This window comes from Carassius auratus, chromosome 39 (genome assembly GCF_003368295.1).
Source record: "Carassius auratus strain Wakin chromosome 39, ASM336829v1, whole genome shotgun sequence".
Classification (NCBI taxonomy): domain Eukaryota; kingdom Metazoa; phylum Chordata; class Actinopteri; order Cypriniformes; family Cyprinidae; genus Carassius; species Carassius auratus.
The window spans coordinates 12,687,666-12,713,977 of NC_039281.1; the positions used below are offsets into that span (position 1 = coordinate 12,687,666).

At 37.4% G+C, this 26,312-nt stretch overlaps 1 protein-coding gene and 1 long non-coding RNA gene across 2 annotated transcripts in view; both read left to right on the forward strand.

Annotated features, from left to right (window-relative positions):
* The window catches only part of LOC113057978 (uncharacterized), a 79,477-nt gene extending 54,688 nt beyond the window's left edge, over positions 1-24,789 (forward strand). Inside the window, exon 3 of the long non-coding RNA XR_003277903.1 lies at positions 21,820-24,789. This is a non-coding gene — a long non-coding RNA (uncharacterized LOC113057978). The remainder of the gene's footprint in view (positions 1-21,819) is intronic.
* LOC113057976 (zinc finger protein ZIC 1-like) lies at positions 407-8,576 on the forward strand. The gene is made up of 2 exons (XM_026225637.1): positions 407-2,171; positions 3,346-8,576. The coding sequence occupies exons 1-2, from the start codon at positions 1,211-1,213 to the stop codon at positions 3,942-3,944; spliced, it is 1,560 nt and encodes a 519-aa protein (XP_026081422.1). The 5' UTR covers positions 407-1,210; the 3' UTR covers positions 3,945-8,576.
* Positions 24,790-26,312: the final 1,523 nt, after the last annotated feature.

The following is a 26,312-nucleotide window of genomic DNA, read 5'->3' on the forward strand; positions in this document are numbered from 1 at the left end:
TTGGAAATTGAAAATAAATTATTTTTTATTTATTTTTATTATCTCAGATTTGCAACTCAAGAAAAACATTTGCTAAAATGCACGCCTAAGCATATCAAATCAAATTAATATCACCTTTACCAAACAAACTAACCCGACCAATACATGCGGAAGGATACTACGGAAAGATACAAAGTGGGATATTTTCTAAGTGCGTTAGAATCAAGTAATGCCCCTAGAATTTCTGTTTGGAAGTGTTTAATAGCAAATATGCTATAATTTATATAAATAATAACAAATACAATTTTTCTTACTGTTTGTACGATATAAAAAACAGTGAAGAAATCAGTGAAGCAAAAGGTTCTATCACGTTAAACTTTAGCAAAATAAGTGTAATTTATAACTTATCCTGCAACAAAATTACATGTGTTCCATTGGTTATATTATATTTAGGCTGTAGTAGCCTATATTGTGGTGGTTAAACACCAAATTAAAAATGTATTTTCCAACCCCAGTATACTGATCCGAGCATCACCAAAATGTATTCAGTCTAATCAAAGTTAAACCACAATAATAAATATTAAAACAGACATTCAGAGTTGCCTGAATGCGACTGACTTGTGGCTTGAAAAATAATCTTGATTTTGTTGCTTAACTCCGGTTATTTCTATTCGATGTTGAAATCACACTGTTGCACAGCATTCATAGAACAGACTTTCTAATAATTCATATACATGGCACCTAAACACTTAGATATTTTAACCAACAATAGCGCATTCAGTCAGCACTCTAAAGTCACAGAACAGCCAATATCTGTCAGCGCGCGAGCGGCACATATCAAAGCATTTTCACTGAGATATTTGAAAACGGAGTCGTGTGGTGAACGCCTGCGTGTCCCTTTTAAAACAAATCCAGGGCCTGTCAATCATCGTGCATTCCGACCAATCCCAAAGCACCGTTTTTAAAAGCTGGTCTGCCTGCTGTGCTTTTATATTGCAGTAAGGCCTGGTTCGGAGCATTTTACTACCACGGTTATTGCCACAAATCAAGAGGGCAAAGTGAACGGCATGGGACTCACACCAATCTTAACGAACCTGGGTCCGATTCCTGCGTCTGAGACTGCACATGCAGATGATACAGCGGGCGACATGGGGGAAGAGTTTTGTAGGTAAATCGTAAACGTTAAACGTTGGTTGATTTGCCAAGCCCTCAGCCAAGCTTGCAACAAAACATGACAAGCCTGTCGCGGTTTAGTGGCTGCCCTCTTTCTTGCGTCAACCATGGAGAGAGCAATACTGAACCCAGCGTGGTGCTGCCACCTTTGGCAGAGGAGCACATGGGGCACCCCACTGGCAGTTCCTTAAAACTCTGCCCCTCGCAAAATGTGCTAGACTACCACGAGACGAGGGCTAGTGCATATGTTGACCACTCGGTTACCCATTTTCCAGACACTGGATACACCAGTCATCGCTTAGAACCCAGTCCTAGGGGCATTATCATTGGGACAAATCTGTCAGCAGCAGGCATGCCACCAGTAACTGATCAGCTGGCTCCGAGACCTAACCAACATGGCAATATTGGAAGGTACCGTGACCTCCACAGCTATAGGGATGGCAGGAGCCATGCATTCTTCACCACCTATCAAGAGCAGGCCCATGGCTCTTCAGACGCAACCCGAGACCTTAGCAGCCAAATGATGTTGGGTCTTCCAGGAGATCTTCTCTCACGAACGCACCCGTATGGGCAGTCGGTCAATGGCCCCAGGGCCAACAGCCAGCAGTTAGTCACTCAGTTTTTGGAGTTCTATAAGCCTCTGAATATGGCCATGCAACGAGGCGGGGGTGACGCCTTCCTCAGGTGCTCCAGGCAGAACCCAAAGCACGAGCTGGTGTGCAAGTGGAGTGACGGCCAAGAAGGCACTGGCAAGCCGCCCTGCGCCAGGAGTTTTGGGACCATGTATGAACTCGTCACCCATATGACGGTTGAGCATGTCGGAGGACCGGAGCACTCTGACTACGTTTGTCACTGGGAGAACTGTTCAAGAGACAGAAAGCCTTTCAAAGCCAAATACAAGCTCGTCAACCACGTCAGAGTGCACACTGGAGAAAAGCCCTTTCCCTGCCCTTTTCATGGATGTGAAAAAGTTTTTGCCAGATCCGAGAACCTCAAGATACACAAGAGAACGCATACAGGTTAGTTAATAATAATAATAATTATTATAATTATTATTATTAGCATTATTATAGTAATAATAAAAGTATTCAAACTTATGAAATATATTCTCTGAACCTTTTTCGGAGTGTTTTGCTTAATTTTGTTCCAACACAAAATTAGTTAATGATAGAACTGCTAGGACAGAATAACTCGATAAATCGTACTGTTTGATTATTTGTGGCAAAAGTAACGTTATAAAATATTCTACTGTAGCCTAATATTTTAATTATATTTCTTTTTTTTTTTTTTTGCTGTACACAAACACTGATTTTGACACTGGGGTCCATCAAGATGAATTCATTTGAAAAGTTTTGCCTTTGTAGAATGTATGTAGAATTTTGCACACAATAACATAATTTCCTTCAGCCTGTGTGAGACTTTAATTTGAACTGCGATTAAAGCTTTTATTTATATCAAATGTAGGCTATTGTTTGTTGTTCGTATTAGCGGGATGATTTTATTATATGTTTTTTTTTCTCCCGTTTTTAAAATCTTTCGTGCTGGTGAAAATCAGTACATAGTTGTTTGGGTGCCTCTCATTCATGCATTGAAAATAATTAAATAAATTCCGGGGCACCGGAGAGCTGTGACGTAGCGTTTACGCAAGACACAGCTGAATTGTCTGCTATGGTAGAGCACCCACACATACGCACTGCAAGCTTGAGTCCACTACACTTAAAACTGACGTCATATGAATCTTTAGATTTTATGATCTATATAAATGGCCCATGCAAGTTTTTTTATTTTTATTTTTTATTATAAACCATAAGAAATTATATATATATATATATATATATATATATATATATATATATATATATATATATATATATATATATATATATATATTACATATTATATAACTGTAGTTATGAAATCCAAAGTTAACATTTTTTCTTCTGAATAGAAGTGAGTCAAACTAGGATTCATCTTTGACTCAGGACGCATATAAAACTAGGCTGACTAAGTAACAAAATGTGTGCGCATAAATGTTATTTTTCACTGAAAAGTTTCAAATGAAATTGAAAAATGTAAACTCTTACAACATCTTGCAAGACACATCTTATGACACCATGCACTCAGAACTGATGAGCCATGGTTGACTGTACATCCCACCCGTAACTCGCGTTTCCCCCTCCTCTGCCCGTTTAGGTGAGAAACCGTTTAAATGTGAGTTTGAGGGCTGCAATCGGAGATTTGCAAACAGCAGTGACCGGAAGAAGCATTCTCACGTTCACTCCAGCGATAAACCCTACACGTGCAAGGTCAGAGGTTGTGAAAAATGTTACACACATCCCAGCTCCTTGCGCAAACACATGAAACTCCACTGCAAGGCCTACATTGCAAAAATCGGCGAAGACGACGAGCACCTTGTAGAGACCGGGTCTCCCGAGGTAGTGGAACAGCAAGACACGCCCGCCTCTACCCCCGTGACGCGAACGATGACGACCCAATCCCTGTCTCCTGAAACACGAAATGAGTCGACTATGAGCTCACGTTTCCATCACACCTTTGAAAACAGTTTGGACTATATGGCGCACAGGCCACAGTCCCTTTCGGACCCTCTGTCGCTACAACGGGGCAACTACAGACCAGAGTCTGTACAATACTCGTGCAGCCAACCAAGTCATTCGTTCACACCTAGCCATAGACCTTTTGCGTCCAACTCACCTTTTCAAAAAAGTCTGGTAAATGGCTGGTACACATGTCATAGCGCAGTGGACACCTTTTCACCCAAACACTGTAAGTGATTTATAATGTCTAACTCGGACGTCTGCGTGTTAAAGCATTTACGGATGACAGCTGAAGGGTTCCTGTTCATGTAGCCTAATATTGTCCTGCAGGCTTTCTAAGTGCAATTTGTTATTGTGAGCTTTATCTGTTGTACCTCATTATCTTGTATTGGTGAGACGTCGGTGACTATTCCTAAACTGTAAATAGCAAATACCTTGCCAAAATATCTAGCAAAAAAGGTAAAGACAAGTTGCCAAATTAGCCTATACTTCATATATAGATATATAAAATATATATAAACAAGATGCACAGATGGAGTAGAATATAAAGGTCATAATAATAAAGTATGTTGTTTTCTGCACAGGAAGTAAATGGCGTATTATTTTGATGTTCTGTAGAGGCAGAGACTCCGTTGGCCTATATATATATATATATGTCTTGAAAAGTGATAATACATTCTTTGTGTGTAAATTACAACATGGATATTACATGCATATTCTGTCACAGCTTATATGTAGTTTAAAGGTTATTCGCAATAAAAATTTCGTTTGTCTGCATGTGTGTGAAGGTGAACCCATTATTAGACAACTCCTGAAAAAAAATATTTTAAGATTTTCACACTACATCATCAGTGTGTGCATTTGATACCTTAATACTTCTGTGGCGATTATTATTGACATCAGTCACCTTCATGAGAATTAAAGTGTGTAATTAAGATTCTACTGTATACACTGTTCAGTTAATTATGCATTCGAAGTTTCATTAAAGTATCTCTATTCTCTTTGATCAAGCGTCTGATTTGAACTCTATGCTTCTCAAAGGAAACGTGCGTGAGTTCAGTCTATAACAATTTTTGATTTTTATATGTGGCCGTTTATTCAACCGATTCCAAATATGGGAGTTTGGTGTGTTTGGTGAAATTTCAAAAGAATAAACTATATATAAGTATTTTTAGTGTCTTTCAGACTTGTGTGCAGTGTCTAAAACAATTAATATTAATAAAAAAAAAAATGTTACTATGAAATTGTTTTCATTGAAGGCGATTTTACAGCCAAAGTCGTCTCAACCGAAGCAGCTCCCAAATTTATCGTCATTATCTTTTCAGTTTAACCCGTCGTGTCTGGATTCTTGAATGCCAACTCTGTTATGAGAATTTTGTTTGCTATTAAGTCTGTTGCTATATAAACTGCAGCGTATTATGGCACAGCATAAATAACGGTAGCCTATAAAAGAACATACAGGCCTTTATTCTGAGCAGCGAAACGCCAATCTGCACTCACTTCAGTTGCTTAATAAATGAATGTGTGGATTTTCATTTGGTTTTGGTAGACTTCTCACTCGTTTTCAGTTTGATGGAGCGTTTTATTATCGTACAAGAATTGACAATGAACTCAAATCCTGTTAAATCAAGTACAAATCTGCTGTAATCTCACCTCTGTCATCAAGTACCAAATGGCAGCCTATAAAACTGAAAAGAAGCAAAAAACTTTGGTGGTGATGAATGAAATGTTAGGTTAATGCAGAAAGTACCACAACAATGAGTCCTAAATTTTCAGTCTGAGGTTCATAGCTCTTTCAACAGTTGCATAATTAAATCATTTGGCATATTTTCTGATTTGTCTTTAGTCTCATTAGTTTCTTTCTTTCTCACATGTTTGCAATTGAATTGATATTTTGAAAAATCTGAACACTGACCTCAGTGACTGTAAAGATTGAAAATGGCTTTGGTATAACTGAATCTAATGTTCTAACTTTCTTGTTATATAATCAGAGATGCAGAGAGTTTTATTGGCCAGTTTTGCCTATAGATTTCTTCTAGTGTGTGTGTGTGTGTGTGTTTGTTTGTTTGTTTGTGTGTGTGTATGTATGTGTATGTGGGTTTGGTGTTGTGAAATGGTTGGGGAGTAGTGTTTCTCGATTTGTAATGCGAGTAACTTGCCTTTCTAACACCTCTGTGCTGTGAAGCAGCTAACACTAATGACCATGATACATAGCATTTTAAAAGACTTATTTTTTTCTTGGTCTGCTATTACAATAATGCATTTCATTCATAGTTTAAGAGCCCAGTTCCCACTGTCAAGGATGGTGCCTCAGGCAGCAATCATCACAAACTACTTATAGAGACAAACATGGCGAAAAATTGGTGACCAGAAAATGCAGTGAGCCTCTGTAATTTTTGGCCTATTTAAGGCTTAAGAAAAAGAGACAGTGTGTTTAATTGAAGTGGCTATCAAGGCTCTTTGACAATGTTTATCTGTTTAGCTATAGTGAATAACCTAAGAAAGGTCAAATGGCACAAATAAATATCTCCCCTCACAGAAACCTTATAACATCAGCCCTATACTGATGCAACAAGTTTAAAACAAGTTGCTGTAAAAGTGAAATTAAACGCTGCTGGATTACTGAGCATGCAGGAAATTGAAAAAAGAGGACAGAAAGATATTTGTGACGATCTGATGCTCGGCAACCATATTCGTATCTATTCGTATATATATATATATATATATTGAAAATAGGTCTAATCTAATCAATAACAAAACGACAACAAAAATAGGAGTGAAACGTACCTGAAAACAATAGGGGGAAAAAAGATAAAAATGTGTGTTTCAGATAATTTTTTTTGTCACATACGTAAAACAATAGAACTGAACAATACTGATCAGATTAAAGATTTATTATTTCTGTCAGAATTATTTTATTTGTGTCTAGTGTTGCTGGTAATAGAAAATTAGATGACAGTCTATAATTTTGCCATTTTTAAATCTTAGATCCTAAAACTAGCCTGTGATTGAAATCAAATGAAATCAAATGACAAAGTCGAATGTCAACTCATTGGATAATATCGTACAGATGCTTGGTAACCTTGTAGTATTATCAGACACTGACCTCCTAATACTTTGATTGTACAGTGCTTAAGGTATTGTTTTTGTGGAGTTTTAATGTGTATTTTTCAGATTGAAATCTTATGTTGGTAATGTGATTGCATGTATAACAATATTTGTAGTGGACTGTTGTTAAGCTATTATGCTCTATTTTACATTCATGTAATCCTATAAGCATAAACATGATCTACTTTCTAAATTTAAAGCGAAAGTCTTTTGCATTTTATATCCTAATTTAGTTTTACTGTATTGTTGCATCAAGACAGGCACATTTATATTTGTATGTTTTTTGTGAACTATGTGTATACTGTATTTGGTTTTTGTTTTACTGTATCATAGATTTACTCTCTGAAAGCAACCGATTTATATATAAAAATATCCCTGAATAACTGTATTTGTTTAGACTATTCTGTATTTACTCTGTTTTGCAAGTGCAAAGTGGTGGTGTGCATTTTGATCAGGTAGAATTTAGATCTCTTTTCTAAACTCCTTTTAATGTCTGTTGTTTTTCTTTGCCCGAAATATTATGATTTCACTTTGCCAGTATATAATAGGAGAATGACATTTCTTCATGAATATCTGGATGACCACACACCTTAGCTGTTTTTTTTAATATGGTTATTTACTGTGAATGAGGTGATATCTCACTGTCCCTCTTTAATTCTTGTCACCGCGTGTTCTGCCTAGCAACAATGATGTATAGCGAAGGTTAGTTTGCATTTTTGTTTATAATATGCGACAACTTATAATATATTCAACTTTTTTATGCATTTCCACACTTACTCTGTATACTTTACTTGTACACATAGTGTATCACAGACTATTTCGCCATAGCCTCCTCAAAGTGTGACCAGAACTATATGATCTCAGTGTCTGCTGCGTTCCACCTGCTCAATATGACACATCTAGCAGGAGCAGTGTGAAGTTGCGTAAGCCTGGTGAGGGGGTGGTGGCTGTGCAGGCTGATGGGGTGTGATTTTAATTGGATTCCTGCCTTTTCCAGTCGTCCCCAGGTCAAGCCAGTGGTGTTGGTGCTCCCTGACTTGGGCTTCTTTTAATCTCCACCCCCTCCTGTATATAGCAACCCACTTTTACACTCTCTCATCTGCTGCTGTGCCTGTGCTCTTGGCTACGCTTTTCTCCCATGACTCCCTTAAACCGGCCCCTTAATCTGTGCAGCAGTGTGGTCCTGTGGCAGGTGGGTGCCACAGTGTTTTATGAAACTCAAATCACAAAACTCACCTTATTTGATCTTCCATCCTTCAGATCGTTTACAAAGTCACCATCGTCCATTCATACTCTGCCTCCTTTTTCGGCCAAACCATGTTTTCTTCTTAGCCTTACTTTCATTTGTCTCTTTCCAAATGGGGTGTGTTAGGCTTTGAGGGTTTTAGCGCATGCGCACAAATGCCCACACATGCTCTTCCTGCTTACCCAGTTTATTATGCTCAGACACAGACAAATAGATTTTAGAGGTGAGGCTGTAATGAGGCTATCAAAAACATGAAACGTGAGAGTGGTACAAGAGGGGGAACTCCGAGATAGAGTCGTGTTTTCAGTTGTCAAGTTTCCTGTGAATTTGTCTCATTTGTTTTCCCGTTTTCATTTAGATATGCTAAAGTGCTAACTTGACAAGTACCATGTGTTCAGAAAATATTTTAAAGGGATAGTTCAACTAAAATGTAAAATTCTGTCATCAGTTGCTTGTGTCTTTATGTGATTCCAATTTGTAGGCATGCTTTCTGTGATTAAAACTGTTTATAACAAGAGTCCCACAGGGTAGTGTATTAGGTCCTCTTTTGTTTTTATTATATCAATGATATCCAGGCTGCTTGTGAGTGGAATTTGTTTTTATATGCTGATGCTGCTGCTTTATTGGCTTTTGAGAAGTAGATTAAGACATGGTCATTTTACCAAACAGATCATTATGGATATTAATTTATGTAGATACAGAACACTGTATGGTCAAAGGTAATTAAAAGATTCAGGTGCAAAAGAATGGAATATGCTGCCTTTAGGTGATAAGGTATAAACTAATTCTAAAGAGGTAATAGTATAAAGTTAAAATGAGGAAGTGTTGATCTGTTTGTTATTTTATGGGAGTGAGATGATTTTTGATTAGGATATCTTTTTATAAATATATTTTTTGAAGCAAGGACCACAAATAAGTTACTGTTATCCTTTACAAAAAGGTTGTAACAGTTAATTGCTACTTTTTGAATAAAATAAACACAACTCAACTCAAGACAGTATTTCACATGTGGAACACAAAAGAAGATTTATTATTATTTTTCTTTTATTTAAAGCCATCAGCTTCCAAACACTAAACATGAACTGACTTTGATGTCATGGACAAAAAACACTGAAACATTTTAATTTTTGAGTGAAACTGCATTAAAAAATTTTTTTGAGTAAAACATAAAAAAATCACACTAGCGGTGCAATCTGTTGATTGGTTGGTTTTCTTTCCATCTTCATCTGCAGTGCAGTATTCTCACATCAGTGGTGGTGGTGCCAGCCCCCTGTGTAACTACAGCTTATTAAATACCCGTCTAGTCACTTGCCGGACATTCCACTCTCTTGTCAAACCTTAGCAAGTCCACCAAAATGAGGCTAGTGCAGGGCTTTTGCTATGTGGCTTTTACATTCAGCATTGCTGCAGTTTGGGAGTGGGAGGAAACTCTGCCCAGCCCCATATCTGATGCATTTCTGTCTTGATGCATTTTTAGAATTGCAATTTAACCCAATGGACATTTCTTTAAAAAGAATTTTTTGCATCCTCTTTTTGTCCATTATCCATGTCTTACATAAGACATTTCTTAGATGATGGCATCTTAGGGCAGCAGGAAAGACAGTAAAGGTCTTCGCTCAGCCAATCAGCTTACATGTGTGGCTTGCGTTGGGATATCTCATGGCAGTATGCAATAATAGCTCATGTGTCAGTTGACGTGATCACAGCGACCCATGTGTTCCAGTGGGTGAAAAGAGAACCTTTTTTTTTTACTATTTGTTACTAAATCCACTTTAACAAGTGTTGTGGATTTGCACCCTTTGAAAGGGGGTGACTTTGAGGATGCCCCAAACTCTGAGCACCAGTGCGATGCATTCAGAAGGTTGTCCATGGCCATCACCCAATTCCTCTGATCTCGCTTCCAGATCCTTTTGCGGGTAAAGATAAACTTGGAGAGCATGTACAATGTCCTCCACATCTTGGCAAGGGCATTTTTTGGCAGACTGCATTTATGTGAGAGGCCAGCTGAACATGCTTAAAAAGACACACTGGAACTTGTTTATCCACTCTTGCAGTGTCATAGCCTTAACAAGGAGATTTTTAATTTCTCATACATTTTTAAAGTCCAAATAAGATTATTTTTTTACTACTTTCACCTGCAGTACAGAATCCATCTTGAATGCTTTGATCAGACCTGGTTGAGCAGCAGCATCCTTTGGATTTAAGAGACCAACAGGCCTAGAGTGAATGTTGTGTTTTTGGTTCCCTCAGCACCATCACTTTTCATTAGTGGACTGTCTCAAAGTATTGCATTTGATTTTTAAATGAAGAGCATCGTCTTTTATAGTATGCTTTTGAATCTGCAATCACATTGATCAGGGTCCAGGTAGTTTCAAAGCAGTGTGTAATAGATTGTTTAATTTCATCTGTAGAAGGATGCATCACAAGAGGTCTTTGTAATCAATCCTGTGAACTCAACATGTAAAGGAAAGATGGGGACTTCTGATCACTTCCCCAACTGAAGTTCAGCCATCCTCTGATCCTGCAACTATCATCGCTTTCAAAACAGCACAAAAGCTTAACTGAGGTATATCTGACACAGCTTCCTTTACTGTATTTTTAGCTGATGTGTATGTCACATGTGTGCATGCATGGGCCTGTGGGCCAGGTACAAGGAAACGAGCACGTGCAAGTCTTTAAGTTGATCTCACTGTTAACCTCACAGCATTCCACCAGCACCTTGAGGCCATAGTGAACAGTGATGGATGGTGGAGTGGATAAAGCAGGCTCAGGGGAACAACCAGAGCTCAGCGTTTCTCCCCAAGCTATTTCAATTACAGATTGAGCAAGCATACTCTCTGTGATGATATGTAGCTTAAAGGGCATGACATTAATGGTTGGGACAAATCGGATTTGGTTTGGTGCTGACCCGCCACTCTAGGGTGCAGAACTAGATGGTAGAGTGAAGAAAAACTACAAAAAAAAAAAGAACTTCAACTTACCTCTGCTACATAAAATATGCCTTCCCCATGTGGTACAATAGCACCACTAAGGATAGATGCAGATATTGTAGACCAAAATGTTTGCAAGGGGTTACAGACTGTGTAACATACATCTAGCTTACCAAAACACTTAAATGTGTATGTCATGTTAAACCCTCATTAACTGGGTCTCATTTAGGCTTATCATATTGGCTTTGAAGGACTTGTGGCTTTGTTTTTAAGTACTGGTCAGATGAAGGTTTTCCCTTTTCAACATGCACAAATTACACTGACAGCTTTATGTATGAAGGTCATTTCACACTGGGTTTTGAATCATGGACTATTTTTAAAAAGACTAAAAGACGTAGAGTTACTATCATTCACTGGATAAGGCTAAATAATTCCCAGTTTAGATTTTTTTTAATTGCTTTGGGGAACAACAAATTTGTGCAGATGAAAGGATTGAATGTATGTCTTAGAATGCTTTAGCCCTGAGGTAATTAACACCATCCATCACTGGCTTATCCTCTATATCTTCAGCATTAGCATAAACGTGCATGACAGTTATTGTAAATGTAACAATTAATTGTTCTACTGTTGCATACATGTACGTTATGTAATTTCATTTAATGTCTAAAAGGGTTCAACATATTTTCAGTCTGCTAAAAGAATAATACAAAAAAAGTAATGTCTCATGAAAATGTATGCTATAATGTGAACGCAGCACAAATCCCCTCACATTGAGATTGGAGAAGCAGTTTCTAGAGGGAGGGGCCTAGAGTGAATAAAGGTGGGCTTTGATGAACCTTTACCCATGTGAGTACAGTATTTAAGTGCTGAATGATTTTCGCTGCATGGCTTTTATCGTACAATTACTGATAGTTACGACTCCATACCACCTTAGCAACTCCGGTGAGTTAAAGGTCAAGAGATATTTCAAGCCAATTAAACTGTAGCCCTTGTAGTCGTTACGTAAAATTGAAATACATTTTACATATCTATAACATTTGGATACACATGGTCCAATTGGATATCATTATTTGAATTATCTTTCTAATTATAATACCCAGTGATTCTGGAAACAGAGTATATTGATAAACTCTATAATAGGTTTGTTTCTAATTTTACTCTACCTTCTGAACAAGTCACTGGCATTTTTGTTTACAATGCCTAATAAGACAAATAAGAGCTGGATATAATTAGGCCTGCTTGTGTGGGGGCCATATTCCCATATTCAGTCAGTTGAAAATAACTCTGTTAATTAATCTTCAGAGCAGTTATTTCCCCAAATAATTTCCTTAATAGCTACTGGGTTCCTTAGATCTTTACTCAGCACTGCACATTTTCTCTTTATTTTAATTTCCAGTTTTGTTATGTTTTTGCCCCTCTCTGAAATCCCAGTGACCCATTTATTAGATCTAATGTGAAATGCACCTCTTTTATTTTTTTTTAAGGATGGCTGCTACACATACAGTACTAGACACTATTATTAGTTACACATGAAGTGCTCTCCTTTTAGCCCTGGCTGTATATTTCCCAACTGAAAACATTAGCATCTCATTTTGCTTATCTCATATTTTATCACAGATAGGCCTAGTTGCCCTCTAAGTGCTGATACCAAAACAAGAGAGAGCAATGATCTTTCTTTCTATCTTTAACACAAATTAAAATTTGGTTTATTCTAAAAATGCCATTTATCATTTTACATCCTAAAAAGCATCCTCTCTGTATCGTCTTTTGGGAGCTTTATGTTGTCCTTCGGGTATTTCATACATGTCAACTTGTCCTCTAAGCCATGTGAGGAACCCAATACCTTGAGAAGCTGATTGGATCGATAACCAAAGTAGCAAGGTGCTGATATTTATGCTGAGAATTAATGTGCAATGAACATATTATTCTGTGTTGATTAGAAGGCAAGAGCATATGATGAGTTATCAAAACATGCAATACTATTTGGATCAAATTTCAGCCTTTAATTAGATGAAAGAAGCTGAGCTTAAGTCAAGAATGTTTTCTTTCATATGTCAGACCTTCCTTCTATAATGAGTAAGGAAAGATATATGTCTCTAATGTGCTTAGATTTTTTTTCATCACACTCGTTGAAATGTAATTATATTTATTTATATTCACTTCACTCTCTTCTGTTCTTGGGTTTCTTGTGTATTTGTGAGTGCATGTCAGTGAAAAGATAATGTTGTATAATTGAACTTATCATAAAGCATAATGCATAAACATGAAACAAAATCTTTGAATTTAAGCAGAATTCATTGTAAACTATAATGATGATATGATGATATCATCATATACATTTTTTGATGTGGAGTAATAATATAAGCGAGGTCAAGTGATTTAATTATACCTCACAAATATTACCAAATATTCCAACTGTATTCTATAAAAAATATTAATTTGGAGGGAGTTAATTGCCATTTGACCTGCCGAGTGTGGAACATATTAAATATGTGAATGCTGTAAAATTAAACATTAATATTGTTTATTAAGCAGTATATTCCAGTCTAGGTTTTTGTTGTTTATTTGGAGAGGATACTGCATATGCTGCAAGCTCTGCATTATAAGTGTATACAGAACCCCATAGGCTAAAACTCGCTGAATATGTTTCCCAGTTAAATACTGTCCTCTCAACATGCTGTACTCCAAGCTGAGAGAGAGACGGCTAAACTAAGTTAAGTGGATATATTTACTGAGGGAAGTGCACTTCGATGTGGGTCACTGGTCAAATGAACAGTGTCAAATGATATCATGACAGGGATGCAAGGTGTGATAGCTTTAAAGAGGATTCAGTGAGGACTGTGACCTGTAATTCTATCGTGATATCAACCTTTGCCTCGCTCTGCAGTCTATTTCAGAGTCAAATGGCTTGTTTCTGTAGTTTGCAGACACAAACTTCAGTTGCTATTGACATAGCTTTGAGATGAAAGTCAAACCTGACTGAAGCTCTATTGATTGTTTTGCGGCATCTTTCATGCATTTTCATATAGGCCTGTCGAAAAAGTCCTCATCTTTTATTAGTATTGATTAATTATTGGATTGTCCTGCTTGCACAGGTCCTGTATATAAATTCTTGAAGACCAAATGTGGAAAACTCGTTGCTCTAGCTATTATTACCTCCCCATCCCTACTTGAATGTGACCATTGCTTTGTGTTTTTGACTACAAAAGAATGCTACATCTTCCACACATGTTTATGAACTTCTAGACCATTGTGGTGACTCCTCTATTTATTTAATACAATTGTACTGTGAACAGAAGACAAAAATAAACAGACTGACTAAATATACTAGTCGTCGTCTTTCTGCGAGTGAAAACTCTGTGTACAGACACAAAAGGGGGACGGTTTCACCGCCGGAAAGTAAATTCTTTTGAAGTGGAACTAATCATCTGAGGGATGCTTCTCGTTGTCCTAACAACGCAGCTGAATTGGAATGAGCCTCCCTTTTTGTTGTATATATGTTTTCTTTCTTTCATTCAGAACTGATGATGATAGTAGTTTCACGCCCTGTCCACCCACATTGTCAGGCAGAACCTTTTTTTTTTTTTTGTAGAGAATTCCTTACTTTAGAGACGCGTCTGGTACACACGGCTGGTGACTCCCCGGCTGTGACGTCAGCCGCACTCTTAAGTCTACAAATTTTATATTAAGAAGAAAACAATCTCACATATCAGAACTGATTGGACCGAACACATTATCTAATATATATATATATATATGTATATGTGGATGGTTATCGCCATCGTGACGTCGTTCAATCAAGCATTCACTTAAATACACAGCATTTATTTTTCAGCGTTCATGTTGCCCACAGGTCGTACAGGTTCCAATGATTAACCCACCACGGTGCCCTGAGATGAAGTAACTCTGGCCTCAGTGACCTTTCAGTCAAGAATCCCATCTCTTAATTACCATTACTAAATCTTTCTCTCTCCACCACTTTTTTCCTCGCAACGTTATAAACGTTTGAGCTTTTATGGAATTCCGAAGAACCGAAACATTTTTTTGTCATTGGGTTCGGGGTTCAGACAACGGTCACATGATGAAAAAAATGTGCTAAAGAAATCTGATATTACTAATCAAGCAGCCCTTCGCCTTTAAATTACACACGTGTTTTCAATTTATTCCGTTTTTACGGCCTGTCGCATAAGCATATGTGATGGAAAGGATAAAGTCAGTTGTTGACCTGTTGTATTTTTTTACTGATTAGAAATGATTGCTTATTGTTTATTTGTTAATTGTCAAGTGTTTATTGTTTATAATATGATATAATAAAATATAATAATTTTTTTTTTAGTTTTTTTCTTTGGTATATGTCATAGCCTATACCTGGGTAGCTTATGTATATTGAATTAAAACATTAACAACGATATACATATTACACAAAATCATACAATAATAACATTAACTTAAGGTTCACAAATAATTTTGCAATGGAAAGTGAAGAAGGTTTTTTTTTGGGAGACATTTTTTAAATGTGAGCTACCTATATTCCACATTTCAATCTATATAGCAGTTATAAATAGTTAGCAAATTAATTCAAAAAGTTGCCCCTTGTATCATCAGCTTTAGACTGTCTCAAAACCATTTACAAGTAAACAAACCATTGAATCGAATATTTCGTTTAATAGAAACAAAAACATATATTTTGCTCTGATTTTGTCCTTCTGAATGGTTCATTATATTGTTACCAGAGTAGCAGTGCTTTCTGAACGTCTCTTGGCGTGTTTCAGGAGAGTGATGTTGCTGTTGAGAGGTGGCACTAGAAACCCTTCAAGTACAATAGATGATGTCACACTGGGGAGGATCCAGACTAAAGCGTGAAGCAGAACAGGCTCTATCCTATTGAGACTAAACGTTGCGTAGAAAGAGACAGCCATGAAATGATGCTGAGAAAGAAAAAAATGTAGGTAGTAAACAAACAGAACATAGCTTTTGCTTTTCAGTAATTCAACAACAGCACACATGTCGGACATTTGCAGCATATTAAACAACTTCTGCAGTTCACATAGAATTGTTCTGGACTTTGAAAGCCTATGATCTGAAATCGGTAGGCATATATCGTGCTTATGGGTTCATTACATTATTATTATATTTTTATTTACGTTGTAAAATCAAAGATCAACAAAAAGTATCCCAGATCAAAACCTTACATTGTTACTAAACGTTAGAAACAATTATTTTAAACAAGAGTGGAAGGCTCTCGGTAATCGCGTGATGTTTGCCTGGACAGAATAAAATCCCTTGGCGTGAAAGTATTTTTGTCATCTTTGCACGCCATGCGGTAACTGGTTGTCATTGTCGCTGCGGCAGACGGAGAGCTGGGAGAGAACTCTCGGCCTGTGCCAGTTGGCTCGAGCTCTTGCAAACAAGAGGCAGACGCTGCACGATTCTAATCTTAATCGTTCCAGACATGAAGGTCACTCTCGGCTGGACTCTCATGGCGCTCACACTGTTGTTTCTTCCATTAAGTAAAACGTCGATTGTACAACCTTAATACATCAACTGCGCTCATGTGAACAATAACATAAAGATCTGCAAACAACAAATTATCGGAGTCCATTCATAATAATATTGCAATAACATTTTATAATCAATTTAGTCCTTCATAATACATTGCCTAAAACAATAAAAGTATTGTTTAATTTATTTTTAGCCTACATTTATATTATAACTGAATTTTATGTCACTGCTATCTGAAATCTGATTGTCTGATGGCGGCCATAAAAAAAAAAAAAAAAATATATATATATATATATATAGGCTATATATATATATATAGCTATATATATATATATATATATATATATTTACTTTATTCTTAATGACTAATTTTAAGATTTAAATATTAATATTAATATTTTTTTATTTTTATTTTTTTATTAATTATTAAAGTTCAATTAACAATCATACAAAGATCACAGTAATTCAAATTACAAAAATACAGGCATCACAGTTCGTAAACAAATATTACACAAAAATAAATAAATAAATAAATAAAATAAATACATAAAAAAAAGAGAGAGAGACTTACAGACTTCATTTTTAATAAAAATTCATAAAATAAATTTCTATTTTCAATTAAAAAGTTTTGAGTATATATAAATATTAATATTAATAATTAGCGCTACCAACTGCGATGGCGTCATGGTGACGCTTTAGTCTAGCATATTAAATCAAAATAATTTAGTACTTTAACCCCAGCATTATTCATTGTTTCATTGGTAAAGAATTGGTTCAATTTTTTTCAAGGTAAATATAAATGGGGTATTAAATTACATAAAATGTATGCATTTAGCAGACTCTTTTATTCAAAGCACTTACATTGCATTCAGGCTAACAATTTTCTCCTAACATATGTTCCCTGGGATTTGAACCGCCAACCTTGCGCCTGATAAAGAAATGCTCTACTACTTGAGCTACAGGAACACTGTATTAGGGAAACTATAATTATGTTGTTTAATCCATGGTTATGAAACACTTATTTCACATGATCAATGAAACATAAAAAAAGGTACAAGCAAAAGTCTTTAGCACTTCGAAGCACTTTATTTTTCCTGAGTAGCAATCTGTTTCCCCTTTTACCTTCAGTTTTAAGGAAAAAAAATTAGTAATTTGGGACAGGCTGCTTGGATCCCTAAATATATCCTCAGCACGTATGGGAGTTGTTATTGAAAAAGTGCAAAGTTTATTTTTGTTATTATTGTGTTACCTGACAGCATAAACCAAGCGATCAGTTTTAATACTGTTGTTTTGTAGTGAGTAAAGTAAGTTCAAGTTCAGTTAGGGTGGGGCGCGATGTTGTGCAATGGGATTGGTGAGCACTGTCCCAACTCATGGGCCCAGTGGGGTCCAGTGACAGAATAGAATTCCTTCCTGCTTTTTCGAGTCTGAGCTCACTCAGCATGCTCATATATTGCATTGTACTAGCCAATCTAGTTATTTAAATGGGCCTTGAGCACTTAGCGCCACACTCAATATGGCGTCAGACTGAACCTGCACTTCTTTGTTTTAATTACTCTATGTGCAGTAAATATAAAAGGGGTTTATGATCACCACACTGCAGTTCACATTTTTCTTTATCAGATATGACACACGTTTCTAAATGAACATTCTTGATAATACCCAGGGCCTCATACTAGCAGCTCTTGCTCAGCACATTCTGACATTTATTTGAGTGTTAGACTAATAATGGCTAATGAGCTCCCAGTAACACGCACTCAAGACACCCATTAATGGAATTGTTGCTTAAGTGGAGGAAACATGCTCTGATGATTTATCTCTTCCATTCGCTCTTGCTCTCTCTCGCACACAACACCCACATAAAACTATAGTGTAGCTCTGTAGGTATTACTGTATAGCGTAGTTCAGGAAGTGGGGCAAATAAAGAGAATGGCTTCTTATAAATTTTATCAATGTATGTTATGTAGATAAGTCAGTATTTATTGTGCTTATTGAATGCCTTAATACATTGCAATAGTCAGTCTAAATCATGGCAGTCTTAAAATATATATTTGAAATGTTTTTTGATCCTGTAGCTTTCTGAAAACACTTTTGGCTGTCTTGATGTCTCCTAGCAACAGCAAACAAAGGGAGGGCACATTTCAAGTTTCCCGCGGTGCGGCCAGTCCAGCGCTGTCTTTGATCTTGACTGGGAAAATAGCTGAGTGGGCACTACTGGCATTTTCCTTTCATTTCCCCCTCCTCCTATTGCCCTCCCTGTTCCCAAAGCCCTCGAAATACCCCAATTTTCATCTGCCCCAAAAAGCTAACACCCCTTTTAATCGCTCATGTCCAAGCATTTCATTAAATCAGCACATTGTTTTTTGGTCAGGTTTGACAATATGTTTTAAAAAGCATTAGCTTGAGTGAAGTGCACAAAGAAATTATTTTATTGCTTTGGACACACAGGATGGTAGATTTTACCCTACAACTAAACATGGTGTTATTGGGGTTACTTGCAAGTGTACCGTCTTCTTTTATCCTGTTTTTCTACTTCATTTCTCTGTCTTAGTCAGTTTGATTTGTGCAAATCTCCTCATTTTTGCTTTTTTCCCCTTATCCTTCTCTGACACATTAAGCTTTGTATTTTTTGATAGAGCTAGGACTGCTTATCTCCTAAGAAACTTGGGACGCCCGCAGCTCGCTAGACAAATAATAGAGCTGCAGTGGATTTCAGGGTCATGGGGCACCCACAGAGCTGTCTTTTTTAGAATTTTACATAAACTGAAATGTGTATTGAAAACATTTTGGAAGTTAATGCTCCCAGAGAAATAATGATTTGCTGGTATGTCCTGTGGTGTGAAAAAAGAAAATAAATTTGTGTGTTCCGACAACGTAAGTAAACAAAAGCAGGGATATCAAGAACAATATCTGTAGGCTATAGAATATTATAACATCCCACAGAGTTAGAATTACTAGGAAAATAAAAAAAATAATGGAATCACAATATACGGGACGAAGAGGAAAAAAATCTTAACAACCTCTTCATTGTTTTGGTGTGATTTGCTGTAACTGATGTTTCTATTTATGACAGAGACAGTCATTTAAGTTGCTTTAATGTCGCTATTGGTCTTCGTGGTTAGTGTGATGGCTGAATCTGTTACTACTTGTTGTCTGAGAATTTAATTTTTTCTTTGTGTTTGACAAAGCCATTCTGACCCAATGAACCCCATGCATTTGAGCGAGTCACATTTCTCATTCTGTCAGCAAATGGTACTGTTTTGGTTTCTTGTGTTTTTTTGAGGTGACGTGCTTTGTGGTTGTGTGAGGCCATCCTGAGTCCTATAATTTGTCATGAACAAATATTCAGAAGTTCATTTGCGGTGTTTTATGTACGTGACTAGCGTAAATAACATTTATGTTACCTGAGGCATGGGGGTGGGAAGTCTTTCATTAATTCTCTAATTGGGGTTCAAAGTGGGATTAAATATGACCATTTCTGTCCCGATGCCACACGTTTTATTTATATAACTGTGAAGTCTGTTCAGGGACCCAACATTTTTTAACCGTGAAGTGTGTCATTTGCTAGGGGAAGCAAACATGAGACAGAACTCCCACCCCCAATCCGTCTGTAAGCATCTTGTTTACAAGAGGCAAGGTGGAAACATTTAGTATTGTCAACCAACAGTTGAGTCCTATTGGAAGAATGACCCTATACTCCAGGGCGTTGTCTGTGCTGAAAAGCGCTAGTAGGCTAATCAACTGCACCACCTCCTTGACATAGCTTTTCATCGGCCTCATTTGCTTATCATTTCAAATTTCTGCCTTTAATTCTCAGTGGCTAAATAAGCCTGATTATCCTCAGTGATTAAGACATTGTCTGTCAGAACAGCATGCAGAGCCTTTTCTATTCTGCTAAGACTAAGGCTTGATTTTGGGTGGTTAATGATTTTGGCTGTGGATGCAATATTAACAGCTACTGTAAAATTCTTAATGATCTCCTCAGGCTTACATTATCCTCATAAACAACAATTCAGCTTCTCCTTGGTCCCTACCACTGTTTCCTAAAGGGATAACTATCCTCAGAAAAAAAAAATATTCTCACAACAACAACACTGGGACCTCCAAGTGTGGTCAGGTCTTGTTTATGTAGTGAAACCCCATCATCCTCACTCACGAATGCTTTGAAGAGCTTGTGAGGTCAGGTTTTAAATGATGGTGTGTTCCCATCACTCTCCACTAGTGCAAATCCATTCGCCACACAATGCATTTCAAATCAAAGCCGCATCACCATAAGATGCCTTAGGAGACATTAAGCCATACTATGTTACTTTCATGTACGATAGCATGACTCCTGTATGCTTTGAAGTGCTCTCTTTTTTAATACCTTATAAATAATACCATACAGGCTACCTCTGACTCTTTGGATGTTGTTTTACTTTACTCTCTTCGTCAGTCTTTAATGCAGATCTTCTGGTGCTGTGTTTATGGACTGATGATTAGAGGGCATATAGATTACTGTGAAGGGGCAAAAAGGGGCTCAAGAACGCAGGTGAGATGTCTTGTGGTATCTCTTGCAATTTTTTTAACTGCTTTTTGCCAGTGTTATAGCAGTGCCAGTGGGTATGGTAGGATTTTACACCCTGTTAAGAATATGTGCTTATGAACTGATGTGTGTGTAAACATAGATGTAGCATGGGGTAAAATATTTGCAGGCACTTTTGTTGTTTACTTTACTGTTTGTTTGACTGTTTTGTCTCTCTATGTTTTTTCTTTGGTGTCTCCATGCAGATCAGATGTGTCTTTTGTATTTAGATGTAAAAAAACTCTCATAATTAGGTAACCTTTAAGTTGTTAAGTGTCTTTCTTCTTTTGATCACAAAAGAATATATTTTGAAGAATGTTGGTATTGACTTTTATATTATTGGTTGGAAAATGCCATTGCCTTCCATAGTATGAATAAAAAAGTACTATGGAAGTCAGTGCCTGCCGTCAGTTTAGTTACCAACATTCTTCAAAATATAATCTATAAAAAGAATTCACAATTTCCTCAGTTGCATATAGTTCCAACCCTGTATGCCTTTCTTTCTTATGCAGAACACAAAATAAGATATTATTTAAAAAAAAAAAAATTTCAATATAAATTTGGAACGATGAGTAATTTTCGAATTTTCATTTTGGAGTGAACTAATCCTTTCAATTACAATATTGCAATGTTTTACCCTTTGATTGCTTAAAGTTCATTGACATCTAAAGTACCTGTGTAAAATAGGTATAATGTAAAATTACAGAGCAGCAGCACTAGTTGCAGTACAGATGAATTGTTTTATCCCTCTTCATCCACCAGCTCTTCTGTGTCCGTCTGCTATGAGGCCGGCGTTCCAGTTTGGCTGTTGAAAGCTGGCCTCGCTGAACCATGGGGTCAGCAAACCTCCAGCGCTTCTCCAGCTTGTGCTTCATCCTCTACCACACTGGGGGCACCTGGCACCCCTCCCTACCATTGGCAGGCCAGATCAATGGTAAGATCCATTCGAGCAGAATGACCGGAGGTCGACATCAAAGGCCCCCCGCTTGTCTCGCTGCCACCTGGAGCTCAGTAAGGGTCATGGGCCGCCTGCGCCACCACTGCCGCCTCTTGCTTTCAGCTGGCTGGGTATCCAGACTGGGACTCGGACAGGGTATGAGTTGGCTCTGCCTTGGCCCAGCCAACCACATGGGGAGAGGGCCAGAGGTCAAGCCCATCAGATCACTTTGCTTCATCTGATGGAAGGATCTGGTCTGGTTTTAATGAGGCAATGCTGATTCCAGCTTGAAGCTTTATGCATATGAGCAGGCCTAATGTGTTGATTGTACTAAACATAATGCTGTGATTTTTCTTCCAGTCACTGGATGCAGAGGAAGCATCCTAGCTGTTTATAGGTATATTTTAATACCAAAATTATAATCTTGTTTCAAATGCATGTCACATATGCAAATTGTTTTCACTTAAAAAAGGTCTCTCAAGTTGTGTAAAATGTAGTAATTCCTCATATAATGAAGATGAAAATGACAATTCTGCCTTTATTACAAAACTTTGACTTTCTTTCATCTGTGGGACATGAAAGGATATATTTAAAAAAAGATTTCTATGTTTTTTTTCCTCCATGTCATAAAAGCCAATGGCGTCCAAAAACAATTGAAACATTCTTCAAAATGACTTCTTTTTTGTTCAGCCGAAGAAAGAAAGTCTTACAGGTTTGGAACGTGATGACAGAACTGTCATTTTTGGGTGAACCATCCTTTATTTCAATTGATTGTAATGCTGTGAGTTTTTAAAATTATTAATTTTAGAAAACAGTAGATAGCCAATTATTGTGGAAAATATATTTATTAATACAACGTTTCCCATATGAACACTGTGGCTCTTTTCAGCAAAATGTTGGTCATATGGTGAAAGAACAGGCAATTATTTTCATGCAGCTGTCAATGCTCTGAACAGGCTAATACAGTCTAATTAAATGTCATTTCTTGGGCCACTAATGAAAATGAACAACTCAGAGGGGTTTTTAATATCTCTGTGAAGCACTTTAACTGCCGGAGCCCTGCAGTCGGCGACTTGTTCCTTCTATGTCCCTTACTTGTGTGATGAGGGATGAAAGGGGACGCAATGAGAGACAGAGAGAAAGAGAGGAAAAAGGCAAGTTTGGCAAATAGATGAGTGAAGGGGGAGACAGATGGCGTGAAGTCTGCATCTCTTTGGCGTTGGGCTCATGGTGCTAAAATCCTCCCTCTCACACATTCCAACAAATCCAACCAGGAGGCTCAGGAGTATGTTCCACTGCTCTCGAAATGAAGCATCTGACCAGGATAAAGCCATGCACACACACACACTTTCTCACTGTCTCTCTCCCTCTTTCACACACACGCACACATACATTCACACACTGTCAGTCACCCGTAACCTATCCAGAAGTTTACATTTTTATTAGTATGTCACCCGTTCCGGAGTTTATTGGCTTGTTAAAATAGGACGCTTTGGGAGTTGGGGAAGAGAGAACATGGGGCCATGACTTTAAATATTGCAGTAGAGAAAAGGAAACCAAGTGCCATTCAAGTGTAAAATCTCATTGAGTAAACATAGGGCCAAGGCATGGAAACAAAGTGCGTATAGTCACGCTAGCCACCACATTAGCTTGTACTCCTGATAAGTTTGCTGCCAGTTATTCCCCGCCAGTTTGGACTGAAATTGTACCTCTTTTTAATCGACGCCTCTAATTTATAAAAGTATATAAAGCTGATCTGCTTGGCATATACAGTAATTTATATGTGTCTCATATTGTTTATCAGCCAACCAAGCTTCTGTTCTGCGCCTCACTCTAGTTTTATGAAGCAGCTAAGGTTTATTTTAACATAGCGCTATATTTTATTTGTCATTTAGCTGAAATGTACTGTTGACATAAAAAGACCATGTGTTCCTCCTGTCAGCCAGATGCAAAAGGCACAGATGGGCTTCCTTTTTTCCCCCAAATGGAGCTCTTGATAGCAGACAATTAATGTGCCTTTGATTGAGCTCTACAGTACTCTCCCATTGATTTTTGGAAAATGTATTCATTGAAGGCATATGATCAGCCACGGATGAATCTTGTCAGATGTGCCAAATCACAAATGAAACGCTTTAGTGCCTCTCCCTCCAACCTCCAGGGCTAAGAGCTCTTGCATGAGACACAGACACACGCACACCACTCTTTTCCTCTCTCGCTGGTTCACTATCTCTCTCGCTCACTCTCTAGATGGATGGCTGAGTCCTGCCTTCTGTTTGCACTGCCATACTAATGAATGAGTCAGCTGGGAATATGTAATATTGTGAAAAGGTCACCGGAGGCATGTGTATCACATTACTGTTAATGATAATAAAAAGAACAATCTGTGCAAATCTATCTTTGAAATCATTTTTATTCCTTCCTACTGTGAGTGATTTTATCTGTCATTACTCTTTTCCTTTCTGTTGTGGGCTGGTGGATATGCAGGGAAAAATGTACTGTAAAAACGATCACCGGATTTATCTCTTATCTGTTTAATTGATCCACAGTTATCGTCAAGAGCATTGTATGGAATACAAGGATCATCACCTTTGAATCAACATTATGCAAAAATAAAAAGAGGTAGTTCACCCCCAAACTAATATGATTTACTCACTCTTATGTTATTTTAAACCTGCCTGACTTTTGCAAAAGAAGAAAGTCATCACAACAGAAGTTTCACAACATCATGTTTAATTTGAAGGTCCGAATCATTAATTCAGACCAGGAGATCTTTTTCATGACTTCATCTTTAGTATGTCCAGATGTAATAAGTCAATGGCTGTGCATGCTCTTTGAACCAGCTGTATTACACGTGTAATATATGTGTGTAATAATATATGGATGGATCCTGGATTCTGAAATAATAAAGCTTATGATACTGTATTAACCTCTTTGCTGATTCTGCAGCTAAAACCCCTCCATGTATCCATCAATCACAGCTCGCATTCACAGACTACAGCGCAAATCTCTTTAACGCTCATTATTATTTCATCGCTCATAATAGAGGAAGATATATGTGGTTAGCAGTGGTAAGCTTTCTTGAGCTATTACAGTTTATGGTGGTCTGGGTATTGCTTTACCGATTTCCTTTGCATTATAGATGGTAGCAGAACTGTAATTGTGTTAAATTACTTGACTGGAGGCAGCTTTTGATCTCCAGCTGGATGTGGAATTTCATGATGCATAAAAGTCATACATTAAGCAGTTGGTCAGTAATTGAAAGGTAATTGTAGTGCTACACATCACATTCTCTACTCATACAATGGACGCCGGGGCCGATAAAAGGGTTTGTATATGCATATGTTATTTGAGCTCTCTCTCTATCTTTAACCCCTCTGTTTTTCACTCACATTCCTCTTATATCACTCTCATACACGTTCTCTCAATCTATCCCCCTTCCATCTTTTTCATCTCTCACCATCTCTCTCTCTCCTGCACTGTCCCTCTCGGTGAAACATACACCCACACATACATATAAAGATGACTGTCTCTGTACTCTTCCAGGTTATAGGTTTTTTCCCTGCCACGGCGACCTCATCCTGGGAAACGGAGCACTTTCTGACTGAAAATAGGGGCAGTAATTAAGAGCATTCGCTATTTGTTACAACTTGGCATTACATTAGTATGCAAAGCTGGCAGCCGCCTAATCAGGGGAAAAACGTTTGTTTCCTTAATTCCCCTCTTAGGACAAATGTGTGGGAGGGGAAATGAAACACTAATGTGACATAGGAGGAATGAGGCCTGGCTTGAGTGAGGATGTGGCTCTCTGACATAGAGGTTAAACTTTTTACTTTTAAACTAATGGGGCCAGAGACAACACACACACACACACACACACACACACACACACACACACACACACACACACACATACACACACACACACACACACACAAACACACACACACACACACACACACACACACACACACACACACACACACACACACACACATATATATATATATATATATATATATATATATATATATATATATATATTTATAAGAACAGAATGGAAGCTCGATAAATTGTATTGTTTTCATTCAAACAAACATTAGGACTTAAAATGAAAATAAAGCTAGTAACCTTATTAATGTAACCTTATTCATCATTAAAAAAGAGCATGACCCAAGTGCTTCATTACACTTTTGATAATAAACTCAAAGGTGCATTTTTAAATGCATAACCTTATGCTTAGGTCAAATTAACAGTGACCTGACCATCATCATTTACTCACCCTCATGTTGTTTTTAAAATGCAATAAATGGTGAACGAG